Source organism: Phasianus colchicus, chromosome 6 (assembly GCF_987193195.1).
Source record: "Phasianus colchicus chromosome 6, bPhaCol1.hap1.1, whole genome shotgun sequence".
NCBI classification, from domain to species: domain Eukaryota; kingdom Metazoa; phylum Chordata; class Aves; order Galliformes; family Phasianidae; genus Phasianus; species Phasianus colchicus.
In genome coordinates, this window is record NC_143441.1 from 52,747,826 (window position 1) to 52,760,806 (window position 12,981).

At 52.5% G+C, this 12,981-nt stretch overlaps 1 protein-coding gene across 3 annotated transcripts in view; it reads right to left on the bottom strand.

Moving 5' to 3' along the window:
- Positions 1 to 12,691, bottom strand: part of SCAP (SREBF chaperone) — a 57,270-nt gene extending 44,579 nt beyond the window's left edge. For 2 of the 3 annotated variants that reach the window (XM_031608272.2, XM_031608270.2), the window contains exons 1-3: positions 12,488 to 12,691; positions 10,264 to 10,366; positions 279 to 492 (exon numbers count right to left, since the gene is read on the bottom strand). In XM_031608272.2, coding sequence (XP_031464132.2) covers positions 279 to 400 — 122 coding nt within the window. In that variant the 5' untranslated portion in view covers positions 401 to 492; positions 10,264 to 10,366; positions 12,488 to 12,691. The remainder of the gene's footprint in view (positions 1 to 278; positions 493 to 10,263; positions 10,367 to 12,487) is intronic. The other variant, XM_031608271.2, reaches the window with a different exon arrangement.
- Between the last annotated feature and the right edge of the window lie 290 nt (positions 12,692 to 12,981).

Below are 12,981 nucleotides of genomic sequence, written 5' to 3' on the forward strand. Positions count from 1 at the left end.
CATCCCCAGCCCTCTCAGCCTCTCCTCCCAGCACAGCTGCCCCAGGCCCTGCAGCACCTTGGTGACCCTGTGCTGGACTCTCCCCAGTACGTCCAGATCCTGGGGGTCCAGAGCTGGACCCAGCACTTCAGGTGCAGCCTCGCTTCCTATTTAATTAGGAAATCAGCTGGAGATGCTTCGTTCCCTCTCTTCTTTTCTCCCACACAGGAAGATGAAACCTGGCTATGAACGCTCCCCAAAGCAGCAGCCCAGGACAAGCAGGACTTGGCAGGACTCACCAGCAGGCCAAAATGCAGAGGCCAGTGAAGAGGATGATGGGGATGGGGTATGAAGCACAGAGCAGCCCGTGGTTGTAGAAGGCCCGCGATATCCTCTCCCGCAGCTTTTCAGTCAGGGTCATCCTCAACCTCTGTCACCTGGCTGCCATCCCCAGGCACATCAGGGAGCCAAGCAGATCCAGCATGTGCAGCACCTCCGAGGCACTGTATCCACCTACAGACAGAGAGGAAAAAAGGTCAAAAAGAAAATGAAAATAAACATTAACATAAGCATGACCTGCTTTAGAAACTTTTGCACCTCCTCAGAAGAAAGGGAGAGTTTGTATGAGCCCAGAGGTAACTGGATTGAATTATTGGGCTCTGCCTAGAAGAAAGGGCAAAAAATCTAAGAGAATGACCACAGCTGCCATGAGCTGCAGCAGCAGAGCTAGGAACAGAGCTGGCTGAGAGGAAGGAAGGAAAGGAGGTTAGCGGTGAAAGAATTCAGCAGCACTCCGAGGAGGTGCCAAAATGCCAATGAGCAAAGAAGGACCGAGGCTGTAGCTGTGACAGCACTCCCTGGGAAGGGCTCCTGGACACTGAGCACCTCCAGCACGACGGCTCTGACACACAACCAAAGGGATTAGCACAGCTTCTACAGCTCACACAACCTAAAGAGAGTTATTTTTGGTTGGGGGAAGATCAGGGAGGGAGGAGGGGAAAGCACAAGTAGCCACAGCGCATAGGGCTGAGCCGGAGTGCACTGCACAACAAGGTAAAGCAGTGCAAATGCCTCATCAGAGCGTATTCTGACCATGTCTACCAAATGCAACCCAAACTGCCGTGTCAGAACTGGTCGATGAGCTATCTCCTTCACCAAGAATAAAGCACGCAGCATCGAAAGCCCTAAAAAAGTGGCTTTCTAGAAAAGGTGAAGCGAACAAACCCGTCCTCAAGCTTTTTCCTGTGTCTCTAAAGGGGCTGAATGCAAAGCAATGGCTCACAGCAGTGCACCCAGAAGGGAAGTCCTGACTGCAGGACACATTTTCCTGTAGCTCAAAGCTGTGAGTACCCAAGAGCTGTCCTTTTATCTGAGAGGAAATGATGACATCTCCCAGCTTCTTGAGAGCAACAGGAGACCCAAAGCAAGGGAGATAAGTCACTGTGACCACAGGAAGATGCTATTCATGGTTGCTCCAGACAGCTCAATGCAAGGCCTAAATACAGGCTTAAAACTTGTGGTCATCCAGCACTTTGAACTCCTCATTTCATCACCTTCTGTAGAAACAACACAAGAGGCTGGGGAGGTCCACAGGCAGGGAATCCATGTAGGGTCATTTATACATTTAAGGGGTGATTAGACACATATCCCTGCAGAATATCCAGCAGTACCTGCACTGGAAACTCAGTCTGCGTTGATAGAACTGGAAAGGAAATGATAAAAAAGTCAACTGGACCCAAAACTTCATCTCCTGGGGATTCTCCTCATCCTGAATGGAGCTGGAGCTACGTGGCACCACGCTGGGACTCCCACACAGAGCCTGCCCCAACTGCAGGTAGGTTATGCAGAAAGGTTTGGATGCTGTAAGCTAAAAAGAAATGACTCAGCAAACGGGGCCTTGCTGTAGGGCTGGCTGGCTGGGCTGCCCTTTTAATCCAGCTTGGGACCAGCACATACCTGCAACAAAACCACCACACACGCACAGCCTCCTAACCGCAATTCTGGCTACTAGAACTGCACTGCAACAGCTTCCACCAAATGCAAAGAGGAAAAGGTAGTTTTCACTTGCCTCACCTGCTGTGAAACATCAGCATTAACAAGAAAATTCAGATGTTCCACATACAATATTTGCTTACTAATTCTTTGAGAGCCCATTATGAAATCTCTTCAGCTTCACATTACAGCAGTGCTCACGAGGATAAGAGCAGGAATCAGTTCTATTCAAATAAAACCTGATATAAGGACAACTATTAAAACAGAATCTGTTCTGAGGACTTTCTATGTTGTTGGTTTTTTTTGCATGACTGCAAATCCAAGACAAGGTCTGAATAGCAGCAAGCAGCAGCAGGACATCTCCTTAAGTTCTGTCCTATGAGAGCGGTGAGGTGCTGGAACAGCTGCCCAGAGAGGCTGTGGATGCCCCGTCCATCCCTGAGGTGTTCAAGGCCAGGTTGGATGGGGCCCTGGGCAGCCTGGGCTGCTGTGAAATGTGGAGGTTGGTGGCCCTGCATTGGTGGGGGGTTGGAGCTTCGTGATCCTTGAGGTCCCTTCCAACCCTGGCCATTCTGTGATTCCTTATAGCCTTTCCATACAGTACACTGTGCACCTCGCCCCCTCCAGTTACAAGAGATGGGCACACAGGGAGACAGAGTACAGGAAACTGAAGTTGAATTTATTTGCTATTTATTTGCTCAGACAACACTGGAACAGGTTGCCCAAGGAGGCTGTGGATGCCCCATCCCTGCAGGCATCCAAGGCCAGGCTGGATGTGGCTCTGGGCAGCCTGGGCTGCTGGTTGGCGACCTGCACACAGCAGGGGGTTGGAACTGGATGAGCACTGTGGGCCTCTGCAATCCAGGCCATTCTATGATCCTATGAAAGAAGGTTTACTATGAACAGAGATGCATAAAAGTACCCTGGTTGCTTTGAGCTGTCGCCACCAGGTCACCAACAGCTGTTCTCTAAGCACACAAAGGCATCCAGGCGATCAGATCCATCAATCCAGCATGGACTTCCAGGCAGCTTCCATCTGCAGAGGCATCAGTTACAAACTTCAAAGTTGCACAAAATAAGAGGAGACAGCAGGACTGATGCTGCTTGAGACAAAGGCAGCCAGAGCACACCAGAAGCCTTTTGCCACATGAGGGAAAACAGACCTGATGTGGGGTGCAGCGAGCCACAAAACGGCACCGTGAGGAGAACCCCTCTTACACATCCCTGTGCCTCCTCCTGCACACAGCAGCACCTGTGTGTCCTGGAGGACATACACACAGCTGCAGGTATTCCTGGGCTACACCCAGAGCACACAAAGCCAGAGAGATGATCACTGGTAGAATTTACTGCCTGAGCTTCAAACTATGCTCCACCTGAAAGGTCTCTCCCACCTCTCTCCCTGCAGAGCTGGAAGCTGTCACCCTTTGGTCCCATCGGTGGAAGGAGCAGTGCCAGCTGCTGCTGGAGCACTCACATCCCAGCCTATTCTGGTCTCAGCAAAGGGATAAGGGGAAGAAAGAGGGGAACACTCCACTGTTTCCATACTCTCCAGCAATTCTGACCGCTGATGTGTGAATTCTCCTGCAGTGAGAGGGCCAGGAACCAAACACTTCTGAGGACTTCAGAGATGGGAAAGCAAGAAACATGCCCAAGACACAAACCTCCTTCATAGAAACGCTACACAATCAGCTCTCACACAAGTTCCTATTCTCCATTTGCATTCCCATGAGAAGAATAACGTGCTTTGTGCTGCCAGAGGACACGGAGGTCACAGGGAACAGAACGCTTCCTATGGGAAAAGCAGGACTGAAGCGCCCACCCTGCAGGCTGGGGCTGACCCCAGCACAGGGCAACCTGCACCTCCTCAGCCCATGGCTCTTCTTTCTGTACCCAGCAAGGAGAAACTCTGCGATAAGTTGAACCGCAGGCTACTTTCCCTCCATGCCACAGATATCAGCCAAAACAGGCTGGATGTGGCTCTGGGCAACCTGGGCTGCTGGTTGCCGACCTGCACATAGCAGGGGGGTGAAACTAGATGAGCATTGTGCTCCTTTGCAACCCAGGCCATTCTATGGCTCTATGAACAGCAATTCCCTGGATCCATTCTCTATTAAATGTCTATTTCCACTGCCTTCCTTACAGAGCACTGCAAACTGCATTAGGGAGCACCTTCCTGCTGCAGATGAAGGAATGGGATGCTCCATGTGAAGAACCACAGAACAAGAGGTATGCTACAGAAATAACTGTAAATACTTCAGAAAACAGAACTGCAAAGCTTACTCCCCTTCCTGCACCCACCAAAGGAAGCACCTTGCCAACCACTAGACAATGTTTCCCAATCTTTCGTTCTCAGCATCACAGCTCTTGCCCAACCTAATGGTCGCCAGAGATGCCTTGGTCTCCACTATTTACTGCACAGGAGGAAACAGCTTCTTTTGAAGTACAGAATCACAGAATGGCCCTGGCTGGAAGGGACCCCAAGGATGATGAAGCTCCAACCCCCCACCAATGCAGGGCCACCAACCTCCACATTTCACAGCAGCCCAGGCTGCCCAGGGCCCCATCCAGCCTGGCCTTGAACACCTCAGGGATGGACGGGGCATCCACAGCCTCTCTGGGCAGCTGTTCCAGCACCTCACCACTCTCACAGCAAACAACTTCCCCCTCACATCCACCTGAAATCTGCCCTCCCTCAATTCCAACCATTTCCCCTTGTCCTGCTGTTATCTCCCCTTTCCAAGAGCTGACTCCCTCCTGTCTGTAGGCTCCCTTGAGGTGCTGAAGGCTGCAATGATTCACCCCGCAGCCTTCTGTTCTCCATGCTGAACAAGCCCAGCTCCCTCAGCCTGTCTTCACAGCAGAAGTGCTGCAGCCCTCTGAGCATCTTCATGTAGTTCTGGCTCGGTTCATCAGACCGCAGGAATTGGCTTTTCATAGTTTTGCTGTAGTCAAGAATTGAGCATTTACTCTGATGGATACAGAAGCCACAGTTATAACAAGCTAACTAAGAACTGCCAGGAGATTTGGGAAAGACAAGGGATGTGCAGAATTCCAACAAATGGGAGCCAGAAAGCCTTTCCCAAAAGACTTTTTCCAATGCCTTCAACTTACCTGACACAATATCTACGACTCCACCAAATGCATTGTGGCAATTCAATACATCCACCTGAGCAGGGAACTCGTAGCATTCAGAACCAGCTGCCCAACAGATTTATCACTGAATATCTCCATCAATTGGATCAGCACCAGTTTGCTATAGCTCAGCCAACCAAAGCTTCTCCCAGCACCAGCTCTGTTGCACTACCAGCTCAGCCCAGCCATTATTGAGGCTGCACCACAATTCTGTCTGCACCCAGCACAGGCAGGGCACACACAGCTACACTGCAGTGTGATTCCTTAAAGGGCTCAACAGGAATAATGATGAAAAAGAACAAAATGAGAGCTATCATCTGTTCAGATGGCATGAGGTCAGACTTCCTTCCCACGTGGCACCAGCCCAACAGGATCAGATCAAAGCATTACTGGAATTATCTCTGTATTTAGAGCTCCCAGCAAGCTAAGCACAGAGCAGCAGGCTTGGACAGTGAGTCTGAATTCACATGAAAATCTCAATGGACAGCTATAGTTCTGTCTTTCCAGGAATATGAGCCCAAAATAAAAAGCCTCCTTTGCAGAACAGCAAAGGGAAAAAACGCGGACTGGAGGTCTGTAAGCTGCGTGTGGACAGAAATGGATCTAAGAGAGGCTGAAGGATCAGAATGAGAGCCTGATTCCCTTAATAGAGGGAACTAAATGGTCCCACAGGGAACAGTGCTGTTCAACATGCAAGTCACCTGGAAAAACAGGTGCAACACTGACATGGGTAACTGCTGCCTGTTCTTCATGGGGGCAGGAGGAACTTCCCACCAAGTGGCCGGGCAACAAAAGTGCAAATCAAGCTCAATGTCAATGAAAGTGGTGTGATGCATATGGGGAAAATAACATCACGTGCAAAGGAAGGCACATCCTGCATCCCAGGCTGGATGTGGCTCTGGGCAGCCTGGGCTGCTGGTTGGGGACCTGCACACAGCAGGGGGTTGGAACTGGATGAGCGTTGTGGGCCTTTGCAACCCAGCCCATTCTGTGGTTATGATTCTAAACTACCTGCTGCCACTGATGGATCAGATCCTGGGGTCCTGCTGGCCAGCCCTCCTCCTCCTCCTCCTCTCAAAGAGGAGACACAGCAGAGCCAGAAAAAGGTGCAGAAGAGTTGAACAGGAGATCAAAGATACAGAGCAGCTTCTATAAAACCAAACACAAATAATACAGGAAAGCTTTTTTGGGGAAAGATGTTATCAGCCAATGGATACAACAGACCTCGCAGAGAGCAGCAAAGGACACCGAGGAGAAGGGCTGCTCCCCCAGCACAAGGATTGCATGGCATCAAACAGAACTACAAAGCATCAGCTGGGAATGAACACACGGCTCAGCTGTGAAATCTTTACCCCAGGACATCATCTACATCACATGGGTTAAAAAAAAAAAAACAACAGTATTTAGGGGAAAAAGGAAGAAAAAAAATAAAAGGGATGTGAAACATGAAGGACAGCAGCCAGGCATCCTCTGCCCAATACCCCCAGCACACCTTCCCAGAGCCCTGTGCCTGCACACACACTTTGTTCCTTCTCTTCCCCTGCACTGAACAGCACCCACACTCAGGAACAAGGAACTCTCTGAAAGGGGAGATAACAGCAGGACAAGGGAAATGGTTTGAATTGAGGGAGGGCAGATTTCAGTTGGATGTGAGGGGGAAGTTGTTTGCTGTGAGAGTGGTGAGGTGCTGGAACAGCTGCCCAGAGGCTGTGGATGCCCCGTCCATCCCTGGAGGTGTTCAAGGCCAGGTTGGATGGGGCCCTGGGCAGCCTGGGCTGCTGTGAAATGTGGAGGTTGGTGGCCCTGCATTGGTGGGGGGTTGGAGCTTCGTGATCCTTGAGGTCCCTTCCAACCCTGGCCATTCTATGACTCTGATTCTATGAACAAAACCAAGCAGACCTCTGAGCCTGACCCACAGCCATTCCTGTGCCGTGCACCTCACGTGGCTGCTTTTAAATCATCTGCTGTTTTTTGTTACTGATGCGGCTGCTTTACAAGTGGACAGGGAATTGCTTTCACCTATAAATACCAAGGACTGATGCAACACCCACTGCCATCACACAGCAGTGCTTCACCATTACACGTCAGCGTCCCAAACCCACCTCAGCCAAGTGCTCCTGTCCAGCAGAGGCTCCCACCACCTTCCTGACCCCAGATGGAGCAGCATTCACTACAGGATGCAGACAGGAACCAACAGATAACCCTCCATCATTTTTAGGATACATCTTATAGGAATGCACTGACAGGGCATCAAACCTGTTACTTAGAGATTTCTGAAGTGCAGAGATCAGCCCTTCCTATAGAAATAATGTGGGCTTCGAGTGTTGTCACTTACGTACCCATGGTTCTATAGTTCCACTGCTGCAATGTGAAGTGGTTGTGCCTACATTTGTGTTTCCTCCTCAGGAAGCCACCATCCTACCACAGCAGTCACTCCCAACCTTTAGACAGCACTGCAGGAGCACAGGAACACCTCGGCCAGCACAGACCACATCTCATCGCATGGTCCTCCTGCCATCACTGCTGTTTCTAAGAATGCCATTTTCTAAACCTCTCTACAAGATCAGCACTTTGTTCAGGCTTTTTGCTTGCAACATGAAATAACAGGGTAGTGCTGGATGTCCAAGTGTAGCTTTGTCAAAACCCACCTCAGCATCACGTGTGAGAAGTTTCGCAGTAACAGAACCATAGAACGGCCTGGGTTGCAAAGGACCACAATGCTCCTCCAGTTCCAACCCCCTGCTGTGTGCAGGTCACCAACCAGCAGCCCAGGCTGCCCAGAGCCACATCCAGCCTGGCCTTGGATGCCTGCAGGGATGGGGCATCCACAGCCTCCTTGGGCAACCTGTTCCAGTGCCTCACCACCCTCTGGTGGAAAAACTTCCTCCTCATATCCAACCCAAACCTCCCCTGTCTCAGTTTAAAACCATTCCCCCTTGTCCTGTCACTATCTGCCCTCATAAACAGCCAGCACTTCCAGGACACTGCTCATGGAACTGAGAAATACTGACAGCAGTCGTTTGCTGCCAACGCACCCATCCAACAGTCATCCATTTCTCTGCAAAGTTCTGCAGCTGCTGTTACTCACTGACATCATCAAACAAAGACCTGAAAACAATGTGATCCCTTCCCTACGGCCGGGGCTCCACCCACTGCTCAGGATGCATCTCCTGGGTCAGAGGAATCAAGACAGAAATTGGAATTAATGTTTAATGAGCTCTATTTGGATGTGGCCCTGGATGAGGCTCTGGGCAGCCCGGTCTGCTGGCTGGTGACCCTGCACATAGCAGGGAGCTGAAATCAGATGATGGTTGTGCTCCTTTGCAACCCAGGCCATTCTGTGATTTAAAACAAAGTGAACATTTGGGCCTATAGGAAGAAGAACCGTATGTTCTTCAGCTCTGCTTCCCAAACAGAACTGCTCTGCACAGCTAAATAGGCCTCCACAGCAAATACTGCAAGACATTGTGCCACGGTGAATGCTTAACATCCCACACCTCACAGAGCTGAGGAAGGAGATGTGGGAGTTGAACAGCATTTTCAGAAGGCGCACAGAAGCAGCAGCACATCCATCAGAACATGAAGCTCACTGAGCACCCACTGCAGCACTGCTCTCTCCAAGGCCAGCACTTTGCTTGCAGGCACACAGCGGATGGGGATGGATTCAGAGCCCTGCCAAAGCTCAGCTCTGCGCAGCCTCCTGCACTGTGCACACTCAGCACACTCCCTGGATGCACCCACGACTACCTGCAGGCACAAGTCTGGGCAGAGGATTAGCAGTTTCAAGCAGTCATTTGAATTGATCCACTGCTACCAGGAAATCTGTCAGTCTTTCCCCTCGAAAGCTCTTCTGCTTCAGAGAGAAAGCTCAAGGATGTACAAAGAGCGAGGAAAGCAGAAGCGTAAGGGTTCTGAAGTGATTCATTCAGAAAAATACTTCTCTGGTAAAGGATAAAATCCATGGAACAGCCAGCAGGAGAACTGGTGATGGCTCACCTATCAGGGCATAAGGAACACTTCACCATCAGAGAGCAGATCTGGCCGTGACTTCAGCAGAGGAAGGCGAAGGAGCTCCCTGAGGCACCTCCCCTGACAGCACTCCACTGCCCACACAAAGCCCCACCACACCTCCATCGCTGCTCCTGCAGCCCTCCGAGCTCCCATTTCAGGTGGGAGTTTGGCTTCTGCCTTCCACAGCTGTCAGGGAAAGCATGCGAGGAGTTCCTAGAGCAGGAGGAGAGGAGCAGACGCTCCCACATGGCTCTGTGGGGTGGTGCCCATCCTGCTCCACACAGAGCTCCCTCCAACTCCCACAGCTTCAGTGGAATTCTCACTCTGAACCCTCGAGGGCTGGAAGCACTGCCTGCTAATTAGCAGCTATTCACAGGCAGGATGCCAAGTGACAGAAATGAGAGCCCACTGACACCACTGTGACCACACACTCTGTGAAACAGGAAGCAAAAATGAAGAACTCTGTATGTATTTCCCTGCATTGTTCCCTCCAGAAAAAAAAGCCACAAAAAAAAAAAAACATCAATCAGAACCATTTTCATCACAAAAAGACAAGAGTGCTCCTGAACATCTGCAGTGCTGAGGAGGCACAAGTGAATTCAAGCATCTGTAAGGTGACTCATTTGCATGGGATTGATTTTCAACAGGTTCTAGATTACAGAAGAAACGTTTGGACAGGCTGAATAAGCAAGCAGGGCTGTCAGCACAGGACAAAGGGAGCTTTCTGTTATCTCCAGCATCACGCACAACTAAATATTTCCCTTTCTAATAATCCACAGCTAAAAGACAGGGCTGGCAAACCATTAAGCTCTTTCTCCCCGGCAGCGAAACAATCCCCAAACAACGCTGTTAGATAACAAAGTCTGACTCCAGCATTGTCTTCTGAGAACAGACCAACTATTTTTCCCACCATATCTTTATCACAATGGTCCATACAAGATTAATTCAGTTTTTACCAAAGAAACGCAACCCTCCTCCTCTCATAGAATCACAGAACGGCCTGGGTTGCAAAGGATCCCAACGCTCATCCAGTTCCAACCCCCTGCTGTGTGCAGGGTTGCCAACCAGCAGCCCAGGCTGCCCAGAGCCACATCCAGCCTGGATCCTCTCCTCATTCATCACTGCTCTCTCACATCAGCTGTAACTCACTGTTTAATGGGCAGGAGCCTCAGAATTCCACGCTCTTCCCAAGGGAATCCAGTTCCTCAGAAAAGGCAGCAGCCATCCCGAAACATCAGCGCTGTGCAGACACCTGAGGACACAAAGCACATCCTGAAGTCATCGCCTCCATGCTCTGATCCTCCACTCCTTTTTGGAATTTGGGCTGAGAAATAACATCTGACAGACTGCGCAGCTGAGGGCTGTGCTGCACAACTTCCCTGTGTCCCTTAAAACCCCATTTCAATGCACCATCCCAGGGCAGGGCAGCAAGATGGGAAGAGCACAGCAGCCCCAGTGCAACAGGGGGTGGGAAGGGCTGAACCCCAAGGCTGCCCAAGGAGGCTGTGGATGCCCCATCCCTGCAGGCATCCAAGGCCAGGCTGGATGTGGCTCTGGGCAGCCTGGGCTGCTGGTTGGCGACCTGCACACAGCAGGGGGTTGGGACTGGATGAGCACTGTGGTGCTTTGCAACCCAGGCCATTCTGTGATCTGATGTCACTCCCTCCCCACTCTATTAAGCTGCACTACAGACAGGTGAGTACTTCTGCTCATCAACCTGTACCTACTGTACTGTTCAATACCTTTACTTGTGAAAGAAGATTAAAATGACTTCTCCAAGCACAGTTACAAGAACTTTAAGAACTGACATGCCTAGCAATCCACTGAATACACCAACAGCAAGCAACCACAGCTCTCTGCAGAGAACACTTGTCAAATTTCACTCAGCACTCAGACTCTGGCACTTCAAACACTCCTGAGAGGAAAAAAAAGAAAAACCACTATGGATTCTCTGCTCTTTTGTGCCATTTGTATGTTTAATTCTCATCTGGAGAGGCAAACAGCACAGCACCACTGTCAGTGGGCACAGAGCTGTCCTGGTGGCAGCCTGGCCTCTGCCTTGCATAGGTAACCCAGGGTGTATCACACCTGTATGTGAAACTATTGCTGTTACAGCAGCAAAGAGCTCATGGCACAGCTGAAAGGAAGCTTCCCTTTCTGCAGGGAGGCTCTGAGAAAAGAGCTGAGGGTTATTTTGGTGTTAAGGCCACAGCTCTGTCCTGGCTGTAGGACCCACACACCAACACCTGTCTGAGGATGCAGACTGCTCAGCTTCAGCCCAACCTCAGGAATCACAGAATGGCCAGGGTTGCAAAGCACCACAATGCTCACCCAGTTCCAACCCCCTGCTGTGTGCAGGTCACCAACCAGCAGCCCAGGCTGCCCAGAGCCACATCCAGCCTGGCCTTGGATGCCTGCAGGGATGGGGCATCCACAGCCTGCTTGGGCAACCTGTTCCAGTGCCTCACCACCCTCTGGCTGAAAAACTTCCTCCTCATATCCAACCCAAACCTCCCCTGGCTCACTTTAAGACCATTCCCCTTGTCCTATCACTATAAACCCTTGTACACAGCCATTCCCCCTCCTCTTTATACACTCCCTTCAAGTACTGAAGGCCACAATGAGGTCACCCCAGAACCTTCTCTTCTCCAAGCTAAACCATCCCAGTTCCCTCAACCTTTCCTCATAGGAGAGCTGCTCCAGCCCCCTGATCATCTTTGTGGCTCATCCATACCCGCTCCAAGAGCTCTGTGCCTTTCCTGTATTGGAGGCCCCAGGCCTGGACGCAGACGGGGCCTCACCAGAGCCGAGCAGAGGGGGACAGTCAGCTCCCTCTCCCTGCTGGCCACCCCTTTTTAACGCAGCCCAGAACACAGCCGGCCTGCTGAGCTGCAAGCGCACACTGCTGCCTCATATCCAGCTTCTGTTCCACCAGGACCCCAGGTCCTTCTCTCAGGACGTTGTTCCCGCAGCCCACAAACACCCGGCCTTAAGCACACGGTCCCGCTCCGCTCTCCCTGCACGGAGCTCCGCCACGCCGCACCGCAGCTCAGCTCAGCTCAGCGGTGCCGGGGCGCAGCGCGCAGAGGCGAGCAGTGAGCAGCACCGCACGACGCGCTGCAGCCCCGCACGGACCTTTGTTCTCCCCCCGCTCTGCCGCCCGCCCCCTCCCCTCGGCCGCCATTTATCGCCCCTCAGCCGCACCTCCGGGCCCGCCCCGACCGCGGCGGCCCTCAACCCCTGCAATCCCCGAGAATAAAGGAGAAAAACCGCTCCGAGGGGACAAAAGGGATCAGGGGCGGCGCGGGGCCGCAGGGCCGCACGCGGTAACGGGGCGCTGCGGGAGCGGCGGCGCCTTCGTTCCGCTCCGCACCTCACGGCCTCCGCTGCTCCGCCGCGGGTCCGGCCGGCCGCTTCTCAGCACGAACCTCGGAACACCTTTCCTTCTTCTCCTTCCTTCCCGGCGCCGCACCCGCGGTTTTCCTTCCCCGTCCCGGCCGCTCCGTCCCTTTACTTTCCCCCCAATCCTCCCCTCGCGTTTTCCGCCGCGCTCCGCCCGCCCCCTCGGCGCCGTTTCCCGGCTCAAACGCGCACGCGCGACCCCCGTGGCCACGCCCCCCCAGCGCGCCGGGCGGTTCTGCCTCGCTCGGCCCCGCCCCCTCCCGCATGGACACGCCCCCTGTGGGCGGGGCTGCCGGAAGCCACGTGAGAGCGCGGAAGCGGCGCGCCGGGAGCACGTGGAGCGGGGCTGCGGGAACGGAGTGCGCGGGGCTGCGGGCAGCTCTGGGGGAAAGGAAAAGAGCGGATCGGGAGGGGGACCGGGAGGGGCCCCGCAGCAGCAGCCTCAGGGTTTGGAGACAGATCAGG